General features: G+C 43.1%; 1 protein-coding gene across 1 annotated transcript in view; it reads right to left on the reverse strand.

Annotated features, from left to right (window-relative positions):
- LOC122942239 (galectin-9-like) overlaps positions 1-23,616 on the reverse strand; it is a gene marked incomplete at its 3' end in the record, with an annotated part of 42,187 nt that extends 18,571 nt beyond the window's left edge. Inside the window, exons 1-6 of the mRNA XM_044299742.1 lie at positions 23,512-23,616; positions 14,581-14,669; positions 13,838-14,039; positions 10,292-10,411; positions 8,853-8,894; positions 4,425-4,513 (exon numbers count right to left, since the gene is read on the reverse strand). Of these exons, the coding sequence (XP_044155677.1) occupies positions 4,425-4,513; positions 8,853-8,894; positions 10,292-10,411; positions 13,838-14,039; positions 14,581-14,669; positions 23,512-23,538 (569 nt within the window). The remainder of the gene's footprint in view (positions 1-4,424; positions 4,514-8,852; positions 8,895-10,291; positions 10,412-13,837; positions 14,040-14,580; positions 14,670-23,511) is intronic.
- Between the last annotated feature and the right edge of the window lie 264 nt (positions 23,617-23,880).

Consider the following 23,880-nt stretch of genomic DNA (forward strand, 5'->3'; position numbering starts at 1 on the left):
ATGGAAGATACAAAAAAAGACGATCATGGAGAGATTTACACCTTTCAGTGTTTTTGAACATGTTCTTGGTTTTTGGCCTTCAGATACAGAAGCAAAATCCTGACTGCTATATGTTATGATTTAATCATGTGAATCAAGCTATTAAATTACCTGGACTGATGCCATTTCTCAGAGAAATAAATTCATTTGTAGATAATAATAAAAAAAAACTACAGCAACTAAGGCCCCTTTCACACGAGCGAGTATTCCGCGCGGGTGCGATGCGTGAGTTGAACGCATTGCACCCGCACTGAATCCTGACCCATTCATTTCTATGGGGCTGTTCACATGAGCGGTGATTTTCACGCATCACTTATGCGTTGCGTGAAAATCGCAGCATGCTCCTCTTTGTGCGTTGCGGTGCGATAATCCACACAACGCAGGCCCCATAGAAGTGAATGGGGTTGCGTGAAAATCGCAAGCATCCGCAAGCAAGTGCGGATGTGGTGCGATTTTCACGCATGGGTTCTGGGTGACAGTCTATTCACTGTATTATTTTCCCTTATAACATGGTTATAAGGGAAAATAATAGCATTCTGACTACAGAATGCATAGTATAATAGTGTTGGAAGGGTTAAAAAAATAAAAAAGTTAACTCACCTTATCCTCTTGTTCGCGTAGTTCCCGGTCTGTTCTTTGCTAGCTGTGGGCTTGGGCTAAAGGACCTGTGGTGATGTCAGATCACAAGCTCCATCACCATGGTGATGGACCATGTGATTGGAGCATGTGATCTGATGTCACCACAGGTCATTTAGCCCACAGCTAGCAAAGAACAGACCGGGAACTACGCGAACAAGAGGATAAGGTGAGTTAACTTTTTTATTTTTTTAACCCTTCCAGCACTATTGTACTATACATTCTGTAGTCAGAATGCTATTATTTTCCCTTATAACTATGTTATAAGGGAAAATAATACAATCTTCAGAACATCAATCCCAAGCCCGAACTTCTGTGAAGAAGTTCGGGTTTGGGTACCAAACATGCGCGATTTTTCTCACGCGAGTGCAACGCATTACAATGTTTTGCACTCACACGGGAAAATTTAGCATTTTCCCGCAATGCACCCGGCTCTTATCCGGGCAAAAAAACTGACGCCCGTGTGAAAGAGGCCTAAATGTCAGCTCTCTGTGATTTGTCAATTGAAATGGAAAATGTAATCAATCCCATGCAGTGCATTCGGAAAGTCTGGAGACCCTTTTACTTTTTTCACATTTTGTTGGGTCTTGTGCTAAAATAAACAAAAATTCCAGAACCCCCCCCATCATTCTGCACTTACAGAATAGAATGTTTTAAATCTTTGATAATTTATTGAAAAGGAAAAATTTTAATCTTGCATTGACATAAGTATTCAGCCCCTTTACTCAGGACTTAGCTGAAGCCCCTTTGGCAGCGAGTGCCGGCATAGTGTTCCTTCCCCGTGCTGGCATCAGCCTCAGGGAATGAACTGCGCATGCGCGAGCTTGCGTACCGCAATATTACGATGATCTGACTTTGTGAGCAAGGAGAAGATTCCTGTATACAGGCGGTGCTGGGCTCCAGAACGGTCAGTGCAGCCCCTTGGGCTCCTTACCAGGCTGATTTACATATATATATAAAATCATTTTTTACACTCAATAAAACCACTCAGCGATCTAGCCCTGCATGTCCACATCTCTATAGGGTAAAAAGAGGTGACAGAATCCCTTTAAGAGGATAGCTGGATGCGTCTTAGACTCCTATTATGTACAACATACAATAGACAACCACACAAAGGCTATATGCCAAAAGCCAGGTATGTGCAAGCCATCCATCTCTCCATGAGACAGATAACAGCCAGCATACCTTACCATGGTAGCCTTATGCACTATGAGATACTCCAAACCAGCTCTCATCTGACTGAGAACCAGTAAACCTCGAAGTTATTTTGCATCTGTTGGATGGCTTAGGTGGACCTGCACACCTAGATCAATATCATTAGGGCGACAAAAAGTTTTCCGATTGTCCTAACATAATATTCAATAACCTTTCTATACAGTTTTGTCATGTAAAAACTAATTTGAATGAACATGGGCATATGGGAAAGACAAGCAGAATCTGCCTTGTTTTTCAGCTGTCATAAGACTATAAAAACCAATAGAGGGCGCTATTGAGTTATTAACAGCGCCATCTATTGGTTTTACAGTCTTATGACAAGTCTAATATTCCTGTCAGAAGACTATGAAACCAATAGAGGGCGCTGTTCATAACTCAATAGAGCCCTCTATTGGTTTTCATAGTCTTATGACAAGAATATTATACTGATTCTTATGACAAGCTTATTAGCCTTTTGCATGGAAAATTTGCGATTAGAATATTCGCACTCTACACTAGGATGAAATCTGACACTGGGAAAGCTGGGTAATAACTCACAATCTACACTGAGTTATTACCCAGCTTTTCCAGTGTCAGATATTATAACTGACTTACTACATAATATTTGCTATATTGCTATATATTCTTTATTTAGAATATTAAGAATATTTAAAAAACTAATATATAGCAATATAGCGAATATTATGTACTAATTATGCTTGGAGAAGAAACATTTCAAAGTTGATTAAGAGAAATGGTAGGCCCCAGAATTGAACAGAACTTTCAGAATGCATTGTATCTGTTATAATCCATGTTTTATAGTAACCCATTTACTGTATGTACTTATGATCAGGAAACTCAGCCTTTGTCTGGCTTCAAGTGTTGTTTTTGGCCTTAGGAAATCTGAGAATGAAATATCGTTTTTTCTAACCGCCAATTATAGTGCATCTGCCAAGAAGTGTAACTGCCTCTGGTAAAGATGAGTAACTGCCAAGCTTAGTGCATCTCTGAAGAGAGGTGTTGTAATCAATAAGCCAGAGCCCTCTATGAGAGAGAGCAAGACTGCCATCACTGAGTTAGTTCAATACTGAGAAAACCTGCGGGCCCCGTGTTAAAGGGAGAAGTCAAGGGAAAATATTACAATTAAAGGCTATGTACACTTTTGCAATTTTTTTTATATGATTGCATTTGACAAATTTTTGGCTAAAAATCATATTTTCAATTGGCCTTTATTAAAGGGTTTCTGTCACTTGAAAAATGGGTATTAAGCTGGCTGACAGGAGCGATGTGCTAATGTCAGCTGACCATAACTATACTAGCGCCATCTCAATGCCTGAAGCCTTTATTGAGAAAAACACACTTTTACAATATGCTAATTAGCCTCTAGGAGCGGGGGGGGGGGGGGGCGTTGCACCTGCTCCTAGAGGCTCCATTTGCCCACCTATTTTCACGCTCTTCTTCTCTTGATCGACAGGGCCAGGAGAGCGCTGCTCTCCTCCCACTGGCCATGTCTGCAGTGTAAATCTCGTGGCGTTCAGTAATCGGCGCAGGCGCAGTGAGATAGCCAGCAGCTGCCTAGCATCCTTCCTTCACTGCGCCTGCGCCAAATACTGAACTCATCTGACTGTGGGGGGAGAGCACCGCTGCCCTGGCCCTGTCAATCAAGATAAGAAGGACGTGAAAAGAGGTGGGCAAACTGAGCCTCTAGTAGCAGGTGCAACGCGCCCCCCCCCCCCACCCCGCTCCTAGAGGCTAATTAGCATATTACAAAAGTTTGTTTTTCTCAATAAAGGCTTCAGGCAGCGAGATGGCACTAATATAGTTATGTTCAGCTGACATTAGCACATCGCTCATGTCAGCCAGCTTAATACCCATTTTTCAGGTGACAGAAACCCTTTAAAAATATTGAGCCATTTTGTCACAAGGGGTTAACTGTTTTTCTGACTGTAACTGGTACTTTTACTTTCAATTTGTGTCTCTAATAAACCTTATCTCTAAACTATTAAGCGGTCATAAAAACTTATTTAAGCCATATTCTTATCAGTAAGATAAGAACTGAGCTATAATAAGTGTTTATAATGTCAGACAGCAGAGGTAAGGAGTCTGTAAGCTCCCCAAATGACGGAAAATCCATAGGGCATCTCAGCTCTGTACGCAGAAAAGGATTCCATATTTCAAAAAAAGAGCAACTGCAAAAAATTATGCAATAATGAAAAAAAAATAAATGCCCCCAAAAGGTGTACATAGCCTTTAATGAAGGAAGCCCTTACACGTTTATTATAACAAATGAAATGTTACCACTTAGCGAATCATTGACCTGTTTGCAGCCTGAATATATATACATACGGTATACACTGTAGATACAGCATTACTTCTTGCTGGCGAAAGAGTGTATTCTTACCACCAGCACTTCCAGATTATCATCTGAGACGGAGGACATGGCCACAATGACCAAATTATATCAAAGTATTTTTTTTGCTTTTAACCATATAAGGCTACCTGTAGAATATTCTTTTTAATGAAATAATAAAATATATATGAAAACAATACCAAACCTGTCAGCTAATGGTGGGATAGATCCATTGATAATGACCACGGTGCCAGCCTTGATGGAACTGGGAAACTTGCTGCCTAATGGAACAGTCTGGAAAGTAAAGGTCACAATAAAAAAAAAAAAATCCAAGTGCCTTAATGTACTGTACATAATTAGTTTGTGCAATGCACTGTTTATAAGTTATGCATACACCTATCATTTAAGCCTCATGCACATGTTTGTATTAGTTTTTCGGTCTGCAAAAAAATGATCTATTAAAAACGGACAGCCTCCATGTGCATTTGGTTTTCCTCCCAATCCCATCAATAGAAAGGACTATTCTCATGTGCAAAAATGGACGAGAATAGAATCTGCACACGGATCCATAAAAAAACTGATGTGTCATGCGCCCCATACGCAAATGTATTATTTCGATATTATATACATATATGTTAGTTAATATATATAAATATATATATATATACAGGGCTTTTTTTTCTGGGGGAACGCCCCGGAACGGCGTTCCGCCACCTATTTTCTCCGACTCGCCCGGCCCCCCTTTAGTTACTGGGCCCAGCCGGCCCGCTGCTTAGGCTGCGCCGCTGCTTACTTAGACAGTTTACAATCATGATTGCTCGCCTCTCAGTCCCTGGCCCTGCAGCCTCCGGCACCTCCAGCTCCTGCCCACCACTGACAGCGGCAGAGAGAGTAAAAGAGCCGAGGAGACGCCAATTCTACAATGGCCCCAAACCCCGCCCCCTGGCCGACTCCATTGCAGCCTGTCTGCGGCCCCAGACCCGGGACCCCCCGCCTCCAGCTCCACTGACAGGCAGGGCAGCTGCTGGAGGCGCGGGCGGCAGTTTAGTGTCGTGGGGTGTCGGCACGAGCAGGAGTCAGAGCGGCACCAGGCAGGAAAAGGAAAAAGGTAATTTTTCATTTTTAAATTAAAAAAGATTGAATTGGCCAATTAGGGGAACAGGAACAGGGAAGGAAGGGGCCAAGCCAGGCTGCGCTGCCCATCTGTGGACTAGGGCGGCGGCGGCTGCGGGCACTGGCAGCCTGGCTGTCACGACCGTCACTGGCAATGGCATGGTGGCACTAGGCAAGGCAGGCAGGGGCACTGGCACACTACTTGGGGCGGCGGGCCCCCCTTGTGCCACTGTCTGCCTTGCCTGCCAGTGCTCTAGCCCACACATGGCCGGCGCAGCCGGGCCCCATCCTTCCCCCAAGTAGTGTGCCACTGCCTGCCAGTGCCCTAGTCCACACATGGCCGGCACAGCCGGGCCCCATCCTAAGTTCTCCCAAGTTGGGGGAACTTAGGATGGGGCCCGGCTGTGCCGGCGTGGCAACTGGCAACTAGTGTCACTGGCAGGCAAGGCAGGCACACTACTTGAAGGAAGGATGGGGCCAGGCTGCGCCGATGTTGTAAAATTTTAACCGAACTATAAAATTTTCCTACTCCCGCCACGTGACTTCCAGTTTGCACGCCCCTACGCGCAGGGACACAGCACGTGCACCCAACCGAGCATGCGCCCTCAGGGGTATGGAGATTTCACGGTCTTTCTACTTGTGAAATCTCCATTCTGCCCTGTGCAGGGAGGATAATAAGATTTTAAGTTATTATTCTCCGTGAACATGGCGAGATGGAGATTTTACTTGCATCCCTGTTCTCTAAAGGGGCGGTTTTAGGGGTGGTCCTAGGGGTGGGTAGGGGCGTGGCCAGGGGAGGGGGGGTGAGTTCCACCCCCTTTTCACTGAGAAAAAAAAGCCCTGTATATATATATATATATATATATATATAAAAAGAAAAAATGGCAGCACCATCACATATGGAAAAACGGATGAAGGGTGCAAAAGATATAAGCCAATCCAGTTAAATGCAAAATGTAAAAATCGGGCAGCACTCCAGCGGATAAAATTGAAAAAATAACTTTATTTACCCATAAGGCAGACGCGACGTTTCGGCTCTACGCAGGAGCCTTCCTCAAGCGCTTGAGGAAGGCTCCTGCGTAGAGCCGAAACGTCGCATCTGCCTTATCGGTAAATAAAGTTATTTTTTCAATTTTATCCGCTGGAGTGCTGCCCGATTTTTACATTTTTTATATATATATATATATATATATATATATATACACACAGTTAGGTCCAGTCCATATATATTTGGACAGAGACAACATGTTTCTAATCTCCACATCACCACAATGGATTTTGGACACAATTCAGATACAGTTGAAGTTCAGACTTTCAGCTTTAATTCAGACGGTTGAACAAAATAATTGCATAAAAATGTGAGGAACTAAAACATTTTTAATACTCAATCCCTTTATTTCAGGGGCTCAAAAGTAATTGGACAAATTAAATAATTGTAAATAAATGTTAATTTTTAATACTTGGTTGAAAACTCTTTGTTGGCAATGACTGCCTGAAGTCTTGACCTCATGGAGATCTTAAGATGCTGTGTTTCCTCCTTTTAATGCTCGGCCTTTACTGACGCGGTTTTCAGTTGCTGTTTGTTTCTGGGCCTTTCTTTCTGAAGTTCAGTCTTTAATAAGTGAAATGCTCTATTGGGTTCAGATCCGGTGACTCGGCCGTTCTAGAACATTCCACTTCTTTGCTTTAATAAACTCCTGCTTCCTCAATTAAGCACATAAAAGGCCTAGCTCTACACATAATTTGTACATGTATGATGTGTAGAGTCGGGCTCCTCTACCTGGACCTACACACCTTAAATATCGCACAACTCCTCCTCCACTCCTCTTTTGGCGTCTTCAGGACTAGGAGGGAGGAAATGAAACTGCAACAGCTCCCGCCACAGAGCTAAGTGGGGGGGCAGTGTGAGTGTGAGTACAGGAGCTTTATGTTGGGGCCATGAGTATTGAGTGCAGTGTCTCTGTGTAGGATGAGGATGAGACTCTTACCTTCATCCTAAACAATATCATTTCAGCTGTACAGTGTTTGTTGGGAGTGGCCTATTATTTTTATTTGTAGGTTGGCCTTAGAAAAATGGGCTGGGCCAAAACTTTTGCAAGGCACGCATAGCGCACCGCACAACACTTTTTTTTTCTTTACGGACCCCTGTAGACAAGGTTCCTGGGTGCTCCCCTGTATATATATATATATATATATATATGTAGAAAACGGGACAGCACTCCAAGACTTGAAGAGAATAGATAACTTTATTCACCCATGTGAAAAATTGAGAAAGGCTCAGTTGTGAGCTGAAACGTTGCTATTATTTTTCACATGGGTGAATAAAGTTATCTATTCTCTTCAAGTCTTGGAGTGCTGACCCGTTTTCTACATATATAAGAAGGTTGAAGCTCATTCCCTTGGACATAGCACCTTAGCCAGGGTACTGGTGCCGCCGAATCTTCTTTTTTGTTATATATATATATATATATATATATATTTTACAAATTTTTTATGCACAATTTATATATTATACTGACATCAAGGGGCTTTTATTAATGTTTTTTGTGGCCTTAAAAAGTCACAAATTATAACGCATGCCACATTTTCACCATCATTTTTGACTTATTGCCTTTTTTTAAGTGATTTGCGAAGACGGAGCAGAGCTTAGAGGAGGGGTAGTGCCTATCACTGGCCAATGGGTTTATATCTATCTATCTATCCATCCATCTATCCATCTATCCATCTATCCATCTATCCATCTATCCATCTATCCATCTATCCATCTATCCATCTATCCATCTATCCATCTATCCATCTATCCATCTATCCATCTATCCAGTGGCTGGATTGTGTACTGGTTAAGGGATCTGCTTTTGATATGGGAGACCAGGGTTCGAATCCTGGCTCGTGTACTTTCTAAAACTGCAGGGTGGCCCATTGAGCGCGCCCTTAGTGGCTGCAGCTCTTGAGCGCTTTGAGTCCAACAGGAGAAAAGCGCTATACAAATGTTAGGATTATTATTATCTATCTATCTTTTTTAGTAGGTACGCTTTTACAAGCTTTTTTGGTCTACTATGGCACCATAAAACTGAACTTGTTTTTTAAAGGAAAATGTCAACAATTCTAAAAGTCTTAATATTCTCCATAAAATCAAATATATCATGAAGTTCATCCATTTTGGTTTACATGTTGACACTTGTAGATATAAAAATGATTTTATAAAATGAGCACAGTCGGCTTATAAATCATCATGAAGGAACTGTATGCGGAATGTCCCCATCATTTACAGCAGCAGCAAAGTGGATGACCTTTTTTTTTCAAAAAAATTGTATTTACACGGTGCGGAAAGTTTCTACAATTAAGTCTACACTTATCTTGACGTGCAGCGTGGCTTCTTAAATCTGTCAAATTATTCAGCAAATTTATATCATGCATTTTATTTTCAGAGAGGATGAGGCACATTGTAGCCACCCAGAATCTGGACAATTTGTGGAAAATGTAGTGAAATAATGTATTATTTTCTGATGGCAAAACTTACATTTCTCTGTTTTCCTGGAAAATAATGATGATGGAATCCAATCTGGAAAAGAAAGAGAAACATCTATTATGGAGAATCTATTAAGTATGTTACAGTGTCATTTTCTCTCCTAGAGACAGTTACACAGGAACAGCATGCTGGTAGAAATGATGGCCTCCTAAACACTTTGGTTACACTAAGGATATTTTGTTTTATAACACTTTTTGCATGCCCTGCATTTTTCTTAGAGAAAAGTTTATGCCCCCCTTTGATGTCACTTTCTCTGTAGAGCTGTTTGGGATAAAAACCTTAATTAAAAAAATGTAATGCAAAAACATTAAAAAGGAAATACACATTAGACATGCATTTTTTTTGTAGCAGCCACAAAACCCAATGGAGTTCTATGGAAGAAAACACCGGGCAATGAAAGAAAAAATTACAAACACAGAACATGCTGCAATTTGGAAAAAATTTCATTGATCCAGAAAACTAAACACTGAAAAAAGACACTACAAAAAAAATGTATTTGATCTGCATTAGATATTTACCATAGATTATTTTGAAGCATCTGGAACTTGTTTTTGCCTTAAAGGGCATCTGTCAGCAGTTTTGTACTTATGACACTGGCTGACCTGTTACATGTGCACTTGGCAGCTGAAGGCATCTTTGCTGGTCCCATGTTCATATGAGTCCACATTGCTGACAGATGCTCTTAAAAAACACTGCAAAAGTTGCCAGCAAAAAAATGCAAAATCTCTCAGAAATTCCCGCTAAAAAATCCTATGTGTGACACCAGCCTCACTGTGCTTGTAATCACTTCAAGGACTTTCTACAGAATTTTTACAGGCAGCTCCAATCGATGATTTATGCACCGGAGCTGTCTCACATTTTTTGGAGATACAGTATCCCCAAAAAAAAAACAAGTTTCCTTGTCTCATAATGCAAGCAGTAAGAAGGAGGACGGGTTTGTAATAGTGATGAGCGGCAGGGGCAATATTCAAATTTGCAATATTTTGTGAATATTTTTTAGAATATTTGTCATATATTCGTGAATTTGCGAATTCGAGATTATATTCTTAATTGCGAAAATCAACATTGTATTCGCGAAAAGCGCGCTAAATATTGGCGTGGGGTAGGCAACTGTTCAATTGGTTGCTAGGGAAGTTGCTAAGCTGTGAGAAAGCCTTCTCATTGACCCACAAGCTAGAAGAAGGGAGGGATAATCACCTGAAATGTACTGTGTCATTACGAATATGAAGCACTATATTCTAAATACAGTATTTGCAAATTCTCAAAGTGCCGATATACGCCCAAAAAATTAGCTTTTCGAATATTCGTGCTCAACAGTAGTGTGTAACTAAAGGATGATGAGCTCCTGTGTTGAAGGTCAGCTTGGGGTCCCCCACCACAATCTCTCATCACACTCACCAGCTGCAGCCTGTCCATACAATCTCGCTTACCCCTTGTGGTTCGACCTCCATCCTTTGTAGACTAATAGCACCATCTACTGCTAAAGTGTTGACTCGGTTCAGAGGAATTCTGTGAGGATAATCCAAGAAGTGATTTTTATCGACAGAAACCTGGAAGAGAGAACCATTTGAGAAGAGTACGAGTCAGAATCGGGGGATGTAAAATAATCAGGGATGCGTCTGTAATTCAAGCTAGAAACACTTAGCTCCAGACGTGTCACCTTTGCCTTTACCTTAAATTTGTCATGAAACAATATCAGCTCAATATTGTGACATTCTATAAAAAAAAAACGGACATACTGCAATTCCCATCACAACCACTGGGTAGCTGCACTTAGACACATATAGGATAGATATCTTGTGATACTGTAATGGGAAAACATGTTGTTTGGTAAACCTACTACACCTGTAATGACATTGGTTTCCAACAAGACTGCAGGACTAGGCTTCAACTTTAGCAGTCACCTTTCTTGAGTACTAAGAGTGTCTGCTGGCACCCAGATAACCCCAGGATATACAGTAGGGCTGATATGTATAATACCAGGAGATTCACAAAAATAATATAATAAAATATGTATCAATACTGGCAGGTAATAAAAATGCAAAATATGTAACTGCAATTCACCAATAGATGTAAAAAACCTTATGATGATGCTAGTGAATGATGGTCAGGTAATGGTGTGGACCAATAATGATGACCTGAGATACAGTGGATATAAAAAGTTTACACACCCCTGTTAAAATGTCAGGTTTCTGTGCTGTAAAAAATGTGACAAAGATAAATCATTTCAGAACTTTTTCCACCTTTAATGAGACCTATAAACTGTACAACTCAATTGAAAAACAAACTGAAATCTTTTAGGTGGAGGGAAGAAAACAAAACAAAAAACTAAAATATTGTAGTTGCATAAGTGTGCACACCCTCTAATAACTGGGGATGTAGCTGTGTTCAGAATTAAGCAATGACATTTACAATCCTGTTAAATAGAAGTCAGCATACACCGGCCATCACGTAAAGGGCCTCTGATTAACCCCAAATAAAGTTCAGCTGCTCTAGTTGGTCTTTCCTGAAATTTTCTTAGTCGCATCCCACAGCAGAAGCCATGGTCCACAGAGAGCTTCCAAAGCATCAGAGGGATCTCATTGTTAGAAGGTATCAGTCAGGAGAAGGGGACAAAAGAATTTCCAAGGCATTAGATAGACCATGGAACACAGTGAAGACCGTCATCATCAAGTGGAGAGAATATGGCCCAACAGTGACATTACCAAGAACTGGATGTCCCTCCAAAATTGATGAAAAGACGAGAAGAAAACTGGTCTGGGAGGCGACCAAGAGGCCTACAGCAACATTAAAGGAGATTCAGGAATATCTGGCAAGTACTGGCCGTGTGGTACATGTGACAACAATCTCCCGTATTCTTATATAGTGGCAAGACAAAAGCCTTTAAAAAAATAAATAAAAAATACATCCAAGCCAGGCTACATTTTGAAAAAACACATCTACCGTCTTCCAAAAGTATGTGGGGAAAGGTGTTATTGTCTGATGAAACCAAGGTTGAACTTTTTGGCCATAATTCCAAAAGATATGTTTGGCGCAAAAACAACACTGCACATCACCAAAAGAACACCATACCCACAGTGAAGCATGGTGGTGGCAGCATCATGCCAAGGGGCTGTTTTTCTTCAGTTGGAACTGGGGCCTTAGTTAAGCTAGAGCAGTGTTTCCCAACCAGTGTGCCTCCAGCTGTTGCAAAACTACAACTCCCAGCATGCCCGGACAGCCTTTGGTTGTGCGGGCATGCTAGGAGTTGTAGTTTTGCAACAGCTGGAGGCACACTGGTTGGAAAACACTGAGCTAGAGGGAATTATGAAAAGTTCCAAATACCAGTCAATATTGGCACAAAACCTTCAGGCTTCTGCTAGAAAGCTGAACATGAAGAGGAACTTCATCTTTCAGCATGACAACGACCCAAAGCATACATCCAAATCAACAAAGGAATGGCTTCACCAGAAGAAGATTAACGTTTTGGAATGGCCCAGCCAGAGCCCAGACCTGAATCCGATTGACAATCTGTGGGGTGATCTGAAGAGCGCTGTGCCCAGGAGATGCCCTCGCAATCTGACAGATTTGGAGGGTTTTTGCAAAGAAGAGTGGGCAAATCTTGCCAAGTCAGAATGTGCCATGCTGATAGACTCCTACCCAAAAAGACTGAGTGCTGGAATAACATCAAAAGGTGCTTCAACAAAGTATTAGTTTAAGGATGTGCACACTTATGCAACCATATTATTTTATTTTTATATTTTTTCTTCCCTCCACCTAAAAGATTTCAGTTTGTTTTTCAGTTGAGTTGTACAGTTTATAGGTCACATTAAAGGTAGAAAAAGTTCTGAAATGATTTATCTTTGTCTCATTTTTTTGCATCACAGAAACCTGACATTTTAACAGGGGTGTGTAGACTTTTTATATCCACTGTAAATCAACAGGCAACAACTGACCTTGACTGTCCCTGAATCTTTCCCATGATTTATCCCTGATATCAACATCACTAAAGCCAGTATTACACAGGCAGATTGTCTGCCAGATGATTGCTAACAAGCATTCCTAGTAAGACTCGTTAGCAATCATCTGGCAGTGTAATGCTTCCACCAATTACCCCGATAAACAAGGAAACGCTCGTTCAACGGACAATTAGAATCTTTTGTCAGGTTAAAAAATTATCGTTTGCCGCACGATCTCCTGTTGGCAAACAGTGATTCAGTATAGGGAAGATACTGTAAGAGAGATTGACGCACGTAATAGCAGTGGTCTTCTCCCTCCCGAATATTGCCTGCCTGATCTGTATGTCTAATACAGCCTGAGCCCTCAATGTCCCTACATATCTCCCTATTGTAACCTTATTCTGCAATACTGACCCAAAAACAAAGGTGGACTTTAGGACCCAATGACAAGAAGTCTGAACAAAGCAGAGCTGAACAAGGCTGAACTAAGAAAAAACTATCACAAACTAAGAAACCCAACTGAACAAGAAAACCTAAAGGAGTCCAATACACAGGGGACTAGAAACTAGAAATATACAAGGATATGCTGGATACAAATGCACATAACTTATGCTATCACCAGCAAGATCACAGCTGAGACGAAAAATATCTAAAGGAAAGTTATTTTTTATAGCAACTGCCCCAAACAAACTAATAAACAGATGATGCCGCAGAGAAAAGAGCTGCTGGTAAAACCAACTTACAACATCTTGAGATATGTTGAGATAAGAGGACAGGCAAGGAAGATTGTATAATAATAAAAGGCAGAGATTCTGTTTAAATTGGTACAACAGGAATGCATTAAAGAACATTCTTTATATAATTTTTTTTTCTCAAGCACAAAAGCTTCCCATTAGCAAATAATTAAGATGCGTGTGGTGAGGATTAGGACACACTTGATATTACACACATGGTATCCCAGAGAAAGGAGAAGAAAAAACAAAAAAATATATAAACAAATACATAAAAATGATATAATATTACTTTACATAAACTTACTTTGTATTCTTGGTCTGTAACTATGATCTGGATTTCAAAAGGTTGTCCCTTAGTAAATGGCACCTTTGCTGTTTCTCCTCTTTTCCCCCAAACTTTCTGCTCCTTTGTGTTCCAAATAACAATTCCTTCATCAAAACGGACATTGAAATGGAGGGCAATGTCATCGGTGTTACCAATACTGCCCTGGAAATTCACAAAAAAACTAAAAGAAAAAAAGAACGGCCATGATGAATGTTATTTTTTTCAGATTAGAAAATAAAAAAATTGCTCTTTTAATTATTTTTCTTGTAACCTTGCATGGTGATCTGGCGGGTGACTATAGCCTAAGGCTACTTTCTCACATGTGGCACAGCAATCCAGCAAGCTGTTCTGGCAGAGTTCCGTTTGCCCACCAGACCAGTTTAACTGATTGGCCGCTCCTCTACGTAAATGCTTGGATTCGGCTGGTAAAAAATTGCTGCACGCAACGGTTTTTGTCTGGCCGAATCTAACTCCCTGGGTAAGTGGCAACACTCTGCAGTTGTACCTAAAAATCAATACGGTACAAGTTGCCGATTTAAGTGTGTGCCAGTTCATCACACCTCGTGCTTTTCTACTTCACCACACATCTCATACATCCTGTGTCTTGTAGTGCAACTTTTTAATCATATCATCAATACATTTTGGGTTTATTCGACTTGTTCGAAATGTTCATTTTTATATAAGAATGGATAACAATGCAAAATATTAAAATAATTACAAACCTGTTGGCTGAGGAGGAGACAGTGCCATTGATATTAAATACGATGCCATTTTTCATTTCATTGTGAAAATGGGTAAAGAATGGAACAGTCTGGAAAATAAAGATTACAATTACAATTATGAGAGAAATCCAAGAACCTTTCTGTACAAGGGTCCTAAAGAAACAAATATATCTCAGAAAAAGTATGCAAAAGATGTGTCCTCCCTTAACTTTCCCTTTACTTAGGTTGGTGTGAGGCGATAACCGTCCATCATCCGTCCATCATCTATAGGTACCCATATCAAAAAGTCTAAACATCTTATGTTTACTTTTTTCACTGTATGTTGCGAAAATGTACAAATCTGTATCCAGAGAAATTAGAGTTGTAAAAATTAAATCCGGAAAAGCTAAGGCTCCTTTCACACGGGCGAGTATTCCGCGTGGGTGCAATGCGTGAGTTGAAACGCATTGCACCCGCACTGAATCCTGACCCATTCATTTCTATGGGGCTGTGCACACGAGCGGTGATTTTCACGCATCACTTGTGCGTTGCTTGAAAATCACAGCATGTTCTATATTCAGCGTTTTTTCACACAACGCAGAACGCAGGCCCCATAGAAGTGAATGGGGCCGCATGAAAATCGCAAGCATCCGCAAGCAAGTGCGGATGCGGTGCGATTTTCACGCATGGTTGCTAGGTGACGATTGGGCTAGGGACCCGATCTGTATTATCTTCCCTTATAACAATGGTTATAAGGGAAATAATAGCATTCTGAATACAGAATGCAAAGTAAAATAGTGATGGAGGGGTTAAAAATATAAATAAATTAACTCACCGAGTCCACTTGATCGCGTAGTTGCGGATCTCTGTCTTCTTCTGTATGGTTGAGCTGCCAGCTAAGGACCTGTGGTGACGTCACATCACATGATCCAATCACATGGTCCCTCACCATGGTGATGAACCATGTGATGAGCACAGTGATGTCATTAAAGGTCCTATTCCTGTGAACAGCAAAGAAGAAGACAGAAGAGATGCCGGCTGCGCGAATCAAGTGGATTAAGGTGAGTTAAATATTATTAATTTTTTTTAACCCCTCCAGTGCTATTGTACTATGCATTCTTTATTAAGAATGCTATTATTTTCCCTTATAAACCATGTTATAAGGGAAAATAATACAATCTACAGAACACCGATCCCAAGCCCGAACTTCTGTGAAGAAGTTCGGGTTTGGGTACCAAACATGCCGATTTTTCTCACGCGCGTGCAAAACGCATTACAATGTTTTGCACTCGCGCAGAAAAATTGCACATTTTCCCGCAACACACCAAAAAACATGACGCCCGTGTGAAAGATGCCTAAGGGTGCACATCTGCAAGTGATTAGAAGTTTTAAAAATAAAACAAAGGTAGGGTATATGTTTGCAAAACAATTTTTTTAACACTTCTAGAGAAACATTGAGAAATAGAGGATTCAAGCATATTCTATAAGTTTCAGTGCGTTTTCAGAGCAGCTTAGAAATATACTTGCTGAAAATGTTTTGATTCATACACAAAATACATTTTCTCTATGGCATTTTTGGTACATGATGTATATAACACTAATACACAAAGCTGTTGCTAACTGTACAATGTATACGATGTATACGTCAGATACACCCCACAAACTTGTGAACAGAACCTTAAGTGGTTATCCCCAAAAACATTTATTAACCTTTTTCATACGGGTAACACATTTTCTCTATGGCAGTTTTCATACACTGGGTACATGATTAAAAGAAGATGAACGAAGTTTTGAAAAATTTGACAAAAAATTGGATTACGAATAGGGATGAGCGAACCCGAACTGTATAGTTTGGGTTCGTACCGAATTTTGGGGTGTCCGTGACACGGACCCGAACCCGAACATTTTAGTAAAAGTCCGGGTTCGGGTTCGGTGTTCGTCGCTTTCTTGGCGCTTTTTGAAAGGCTGCAAAGCAGCCAATCAACAAGCGTCATACTACTTGCCCCAAGAGGCCGTCACAGCCATGCCTACTATTGGCATGGCTGTGATTGGCCAGTGCAGCATGTGACCCAGCCTCTATTTAAGCTGGAGTCACGTAGCGCCGCACGTCACTCTGCTCTGATCAGCATAGGGAGAGGTTGCAGCTGTGACGTTAGGGCGAGATTAGGCAGTGATTAACTCCTCCAAAAGACATCATTCAGAGATCGATCTGCAGCTGTGGATCATTGAACTGCTGCTATTCAATTGCTCACTGTTTTTAGGCTGCCCAGAGCGTTTTTCATTCACTTTTTTCTGGGGTGATCGGCGGCCATCTTGTGTCTTGTGGTGCGCCAGCACAAGCTGCTACCAAGTCCATTTAACCATCAATAGTGTGGTTATTTTTTGGCTATGTCCTACATCAGGGTGAAGCTGTCACACCAAGTTCATTTAACCATCAATAGTGTGGTTATTTTTTGGCCATATACTACATCAGGGGCAAGCTGTCACCAAGTGCATTTAACCCTCAATAGTGTGGTTGTTCTTTGGCTATATCATACATCAGGGTCAAGCTGTCACCAAGTGCATTTAACCCTCAATAGTGTGGTTATTTTTTGGCTATATCCTACATCAGGTTGAAGCTGTCACCAAGTGCATTTAACCATCAATAGTGTGGTTATTTTTTGGCTATATCCTACATCAGGGGCTTGGCTGTGCTTGCTATTTTATTGAGGGGTGAAATACAATTGCCAAAATAGCAGTAGCCTATATCTGGTGTTTCAGCTGTGGCCAGCCAATTGTAATACTGTCTGCTGTCTGGCAAAGGATATATTTTGAAATACAATTCCCAACTTAGCAATTTCCTAAATTAGTGGTTTCTGCTGTATCAGGTCTACTTTAAATCTATTCATTAAAAGGGTATATAAGATTCAAGGTGCAGATAGGGTCATTCTCAATAACTTCACACACACGCTACTGTGCATTTCCAAGTCTAATTCTGTCTGTAAACGTATACCTTTCACCCAGCGCCTAAATACTAGGCCTCAAATTTATATTCAGCTAAATCTGTGGTTACTGCTGTGCCTTTATTAGTGTAAAATGGTACCTAATTAGATAGCCAGATAGTGTTAGGTGTCTGTAAAAAAAAGCCTGAATTTGAATTCAAATAATATTTTTCTTATTGTGGTGAACAGTAACAATGAGGAAAACATCTAGTAAGGGACGCGGACGCGGGCATGGTCGTGGTGGTGTTAGTGGACCCTCTGGTGCTGGGAGAGGACGTGGCCGTTCTGGCACAGCCACACGTCCTAGTGTACCAACTACCTCAGGTCCCAGTAGCCGCCAGAATTTACAGCGATATTTGGTGGGGCCCAATGCCGTTCTAAGGAAAGGCCTGAGCAGGTACAGGCATTAGTCAATTGGGTGGCCGACAGTGGATCCAGCACGTTCACATTATCTCCCACCCAGTCTTCTGCAGAAAGCACACAAATGGCGCCTGAAAACCAAGCCCATCAGTCTGTCACATCACCCCCATGCATACCAGGGAAACTGTCTGAGCCTCAAGTTATGCAGCAGTCTCTTATGCTGTTTGAAGACTCCGCTGGCAGGGTTTCCCAAGGGCATCCACCTAGCCCTTCCCAGCGGTGGAAGACATAGAAAGCACTGACGCACAACCACTTATGTTTCCTGATGATGAGGACATGGGAATACCACCTCAGCACGTCTCTGATTATGACGAAACACAGGTGCCAACTGCTGCGTCTTTCTGCAGTGTGCAGACTGAACAGGAGGTCAGGGATCAAGACTGGGTGGAAGACGATGCAGGGGACGATGAGGTCCTAGACCCCACATGGAATGAAGGTCGTGCCACTGACTTTCACAGTTCGGAGGAAGAGGCAGTGGTGAGACCGAGCCAACAGCGTAGCAAAAGAGGGAGCAGTGGGCAAAAGCAGAACACCCGCCGCCAAGAGAGTCCGCCTGCTACTGACCGCCGCCATCTGGGACCGAGCACCCCAAAGGCAGCTTCAAGGATTTCCCTGGCATGGCACTTCTTCAAACAATGTGCTGACAACCAGATCCGAGTGGTTTGCACGCTGTGCCATCAGAGCCTGAAGCGAGGCATTAACGTTCTGAACCTTAGCACAACCTGCATGACCAGGCACCTGCATGCAAAGCATGAACTGCAGTGGAGTAAACACCTTAAAAACAAGGAACTCACTCAGGCTCCCCCTGCTACCTCTTCTGCTGCTGCCGCCTCGGCCTCTTCTGCAGCTGCCGCCTCGGCCTCTTCCTCTGCCTCTGGAGGAACGTTGGCACCTGCCGCCCAGCAAACAGGGGATGTACCACCAACACCACCACCTCCGTCACCAAGCGTCTCAACCATGTCACACGGCAGCGTTCAGCTCTCCATCTCACAAACATTTGAGAGATAGCGTAAATTTTCACCTAGCCACCCTCGATCCCTGGCCCTGAATGCCAGCATTTCTAAACTACTGGCCTATGAAATGCTGTCATTTAGGCTGGTGGACACAGACAGCTTCAAACAGCTCATGTCGCTTGCTGTCCCACAGTATGTTGTTCCCAGCCGGCACTACTTCTCCAAGAGAGCTGTGCCTTCCCTGCACAACCAAGTATTCGATAAAATCAAGTGTGCACTGCGCAACGCCATCTGTGACAAGGTCCACCTAACCACAGATACATGGACCAGTAAGCACGGCCAGGGACGCTATATCTCCCTAACTGCACACGGTGTAAATGTAGTGGCGGCTGGGCCCCAGGCGGAGAGCTGTTTAGCGCACGTCCTTCCGCTACCAAGGATCGCAGGGCAACATTCTTTGCCTCCTGTTGCCTCCTCCTCCTACTCGGCTTCCTCCTCCTCTTCTTCCACCTCCTCATCCAGTCAGCCACACACCTTCACCACCAACTTCAGCACAGCCCGGGGTAAACGTCAGCAGGCCATTCTGAAACTCATATGTTTGGGGGACAGGCCCCACACCGCACAGGAGTTGTGGCGGGGTATAGAACAACAGACCGACGAGTGGTTGCTACCGGTGAGCCTCAAGCCCGGCCTGGTGGTATGCGATAATGGGCGAAATCTAGTTGCAGCTCTGGGACTAGCCGGTTTGACACACATCCCTTGCCTGGCGCATGTGCTGAATTTGGTGGTGCAGAAGTTCATTCACAACTACCCCGACATGTCAGAGCTGCTGCATAAAGTGCGGGCCGTCTGTTCGCGCTTCCGCCGTTCACATCCTGCCGCTGCTCGCCTGTCTGCGCTACAGCGTAACTTCGGCCTTCCCGCTCACCGCCTCATATGCAACGTACCCACCAGGTGGAAAACCACCTTGCACATGCTGGACAGACTGTGCGAGCAGCAGCAGGCCATAGTGGAGTTTTAGCTGCAGCACGCACGGGTCAGTCGCACTACAGAACAGCACCACTTCACCACCAATGACTGGGCCTCCATGCGAGACCTGTGTGCCCTGTTGCGCTGTTTCGAGTACTCCACCAACATGGCCAGTGGCGATGACGCCGTTATTAGCGTTACAATACCATTTCTATGTCTCCTTTAGAAAACACTTAGGGTGATGATGGAAGAGGAGGTGGCCCAGGAGGAGGAGGAGGAGGAGGAAGAGGGGTCATTTTTAGCACTTTCAGGCCAGTCTCTTCAAAGTGACTCAGAGGGAGGTTTTTTGCAACAGCAGAGGCCAGGTACAAATGTGGCCAGCCAGGGCCCACTACTGGAGGACGAGGATGAGGAGGAGGTGGAGGAGGATGAGGATGAAGCATGGTCACAGCGGGGTGGCACCCAACGCAGCTCGGGCCCATCACTGGTGCGTGGCTGGGGGGAAACGCAGGACGATGACGATACGCCTCCCACAGAGGACAGCTTGTCCTTACCCCTGGGCAGCCTGGCACACATGAGCGACTACATGCTGCAGTGCCTGCGCAATGACAGCAGAGTTGCCCACATTTTAACGTGTGCGGACTACTGGGTTGCCACCCTGCTGGATCCACGCTACAAAGACAATGTGCCCACCTTACTTCCTGCACTGGAGCGTGATAGGAAGATGCGCGAGTACAAGTGCACGTGGTAGACGTGCTATTGAGAGCATTCCCAAATGTCACAGGGGAACAAGTGGAAGCCCAAGGCCAAGGCAGAGGAGGAGCAAGAGGTCGCCAAGGCAGCTGTGTCACGGCCAGCTCCTCTGAGGGCAGGGTTAGCATGGCAGAGATGTGGAAAAGTTTTGTCAACACGCCACAGCTAACTGCACCACCACCTGATACGCAACGTGTTAGCAGGAGGCAACATTTCACTAACATGGTGGAACAGTACATGTGCACACCCCTCCACGTACTGACTGATGGTTCGGCCCCATTCAACTTCTGGGTCTCTAAATTGTCCACGTGGCCAGAGCTAGCCTTTTATGCCTTGGAGGTGCTGGCCTGCCCGGCGGCCAGCGTTTTGTCTGAACGTGTATTCAGCACGGCAGGGGGCGTCATTACAGACAAACGCAGCCGCCTGTCTACAGCCAATGTGGACAAGCTGACGTTCATAAAAATGAACCAGGCATGGATCCCACAGGACCTGTCCGTCCCTTGTCCAGATTAGACATTAACTACCTCCCCATAACCATATATTATTGGACTCCAGGGCACTTCCTCATTCAATCCTATTTTTATTTTCATTTTACCATTATATTGCAGGGCTACCCAAAGTTGAATGAACCTCTCCTGTGTCTGGGTGCCGGGGCCTAAATATATGCCAATGGACTGTTGCAGTGGTGGCTGACGTGAAGCCTGATTCTCTGCTATGACATGCAGACTAATTCTCTGCTGACATGAAGCCAGATTGTCTGTTACGGGACCTCTCTCCTCTGCCTGGGTGCTGGGCCTAAATATATGCCAATGGACTGTTGCAGTGGTGGCTGACGTGAAGCCTCATTCTCTGCTATGACATGCAGACTGATTCTCTGCTGACATGAAGACAGATTCTCTGCTCTGGGACCTCTCTCCAATTGATATTGGTTAATTTTTATTTATTTTATTTATATTTTTATTAATTTCCCTATCCACATTTGTTTGCAGGGGATTTACCTACATGTTGCTGCCTTTTGCAGCCCTCTAGCTCTTTCCTGGGCTGTTTTACAGCCTTTTTAGTGCCAAATAGTTCGGGTCCCCATTGAATTCAATAGGGTTCGGGTTCGGGACGAAGTTCGGATCGGGTTCGGATTCTGAACCCGAACATTTCCGGGAAGTTCGGCCGAACTTCTCGAACCCGAACATCCAGGTGTTCGCTCAACTCTATGCATGGTAGCTATAAAGTGATGACACTTGCACTCCAAGTATGGTCAATGGCACCAGAGTAACGCTGTTTTCTTTGGTCTTTTATTTCATAATAATTCAATTCAATCATCAGTATAGGACTATAAAGTATAACAATTATGATAATTAGTGTTGAGCGAATCAAAGCCAAACAAATTGACTTTAATCCAAATTTTAGGTGGTAACAAATCTATTTTTCCTGTAATGGTGGTTAAAAAACACAAAATCATATCTCATCTATTTGCTCACTAAGAGGCCGTTGTGGCCATCTTGAAAATAGTGTGCAAAATCTTGCACGGGGTGACATGTGATGTCACTATGCCAGTGAGCTGTCTGGACTCGGTGACACCATCAGTGATGATGTCACCATGCCTGACCAATCAAGATGGCTGGGATGGCCTCTCCATGAGTAAATGGATAAGGTGAGTATGTTATTATTTTTTTTTCACTTGATTAACCCCTTAAAGGCCTCAATTGTAGCATCAGATGCTGTAATCAGCAATGAATGCAGCATTTAAGGGGTTCAATGACAGGGTGCGGGTGCGTTCCCAATCATGGTGCCCGCTACATACAAAGGAATGCACTTCGTGACAAAGTAATTCATCGCAAATCAAATTTGTTTGGGAAATTCAGCGAAGCGACCAAATTGAATTTTTTCATAATTTCGTTCATCATTAATGATTTTAGATATGGCTCACATTGTCAAGACATTTCAGTCCAAGAAGGGACCTTCCTCAGTATTATGAGCCTGTCCTGCAACGATGTAGAGCTGACTCTGGACTGAAGAAGGTTTTATAACGCAAGAAGTTTCCCTTTGGAGTGTGGTCTCAAAGGAGAATAAGATACGGTTCCTGGAAGTGGGAGCTCTTACATGTGCTTCCTCACTCCCCCACTCTGAGAACAGAACGTTTCTTCTCCTCCCAGCTCTCTAGCTAGACTAGAACTCCCCTTCCTGGCAGGAAGCAGGACTAGCCCACTCCTACCAAGAATTATTTTTAAGAAATTTGCTTAGTTGCAAATTACTTTGTCACTAAGTGTGTTAAATGTGATATATCTTGACCTGCAGAGAGAGTGTTTCTTGGTGTACATCACTGTGCATTGTAGCAACATGCCTAGCTAGTCCTTTCTGGTAGTGAAACACTTAAGGTAATAGGCAGGGCCTGGATAGCTGTTAATTGGCTGTGTGCATGGAATTATGGGTGCTCTTGCTTTCCCAGGATTCTTACTTTCACTTTGTAATATGTGTAGCCTCCATTTTAGGGAAATACAAGCAGTTACCACAAAGCGAGAAGAAATTCAGATTTTTCCTAAACTTTGGATCGAATTCCACTTCAGATGCTTTGACTTGCTAAACACTATACATAACATTGCATATAAAACAGTAAAAAAAATTAGATACCCCTAGGTCTGCCATGCTGCACTTATACACATACAGTTCTGGACGGATGCGTTCGGGGCCGCTTGTGAGCCCCTTCAAATGGAGCTCACAAGCTCACAAGCGGACACCCGAACGCTAGTGTGAAAGTAGCCTTGCTTGGAAGGACTTTAGACTATAAGGAGAAAGTAAAGGACACCAAACTGTGTAATTCATCCAACACCAGGTGTCCCCTGCCCCCATCAGCACCATGTCTAGGTGCAGCCTATACTCACAGGATTCTGGACGATTTCTTCAGACATGGTGACTGGTACAGCTGACAAATATCTTCTGAGCTACTGAGATCCTCCAAGAAAGGCTAGAGAAGAACGTAGTCTCCGAAATGTCGCTCAGAGCTCTGCTTAGTTGGCAGATCAAGAAGTATTTCAATGATTCACTTGTCACAAGGTGTCATCTTGTTCTTGTGATTCTTTACTTTATGTCACATTTCAGGTTGTGTAAACAATAAAGTCTCAATCATTTAATTGCTTTGGCTGCAGGTTTTTTACCACCTGAGTCTAACCTTATGACTAGAGATGAGCGAATAAAAAAAAAAATTTGATTCAGCCAGTTCGCCAAATGTAAAAAAAAAATTGGGTTTGATC

Source organism: Bufo gargarizans, chromosome 6 (genome assembly GCF_014858855.1).
Source record: "Bufo gargarizans isolate SCDJY-AF-19 chromosome 6, ASM1485885v1, whole genome shotgun sequence".
In the NCBI taxonomy this organism is placed as follows: Eukaryota; Metazoa; Chordata; class Amphibia; order Anura; family Bufonidae; genus Bufo; species Bufo gargarizans.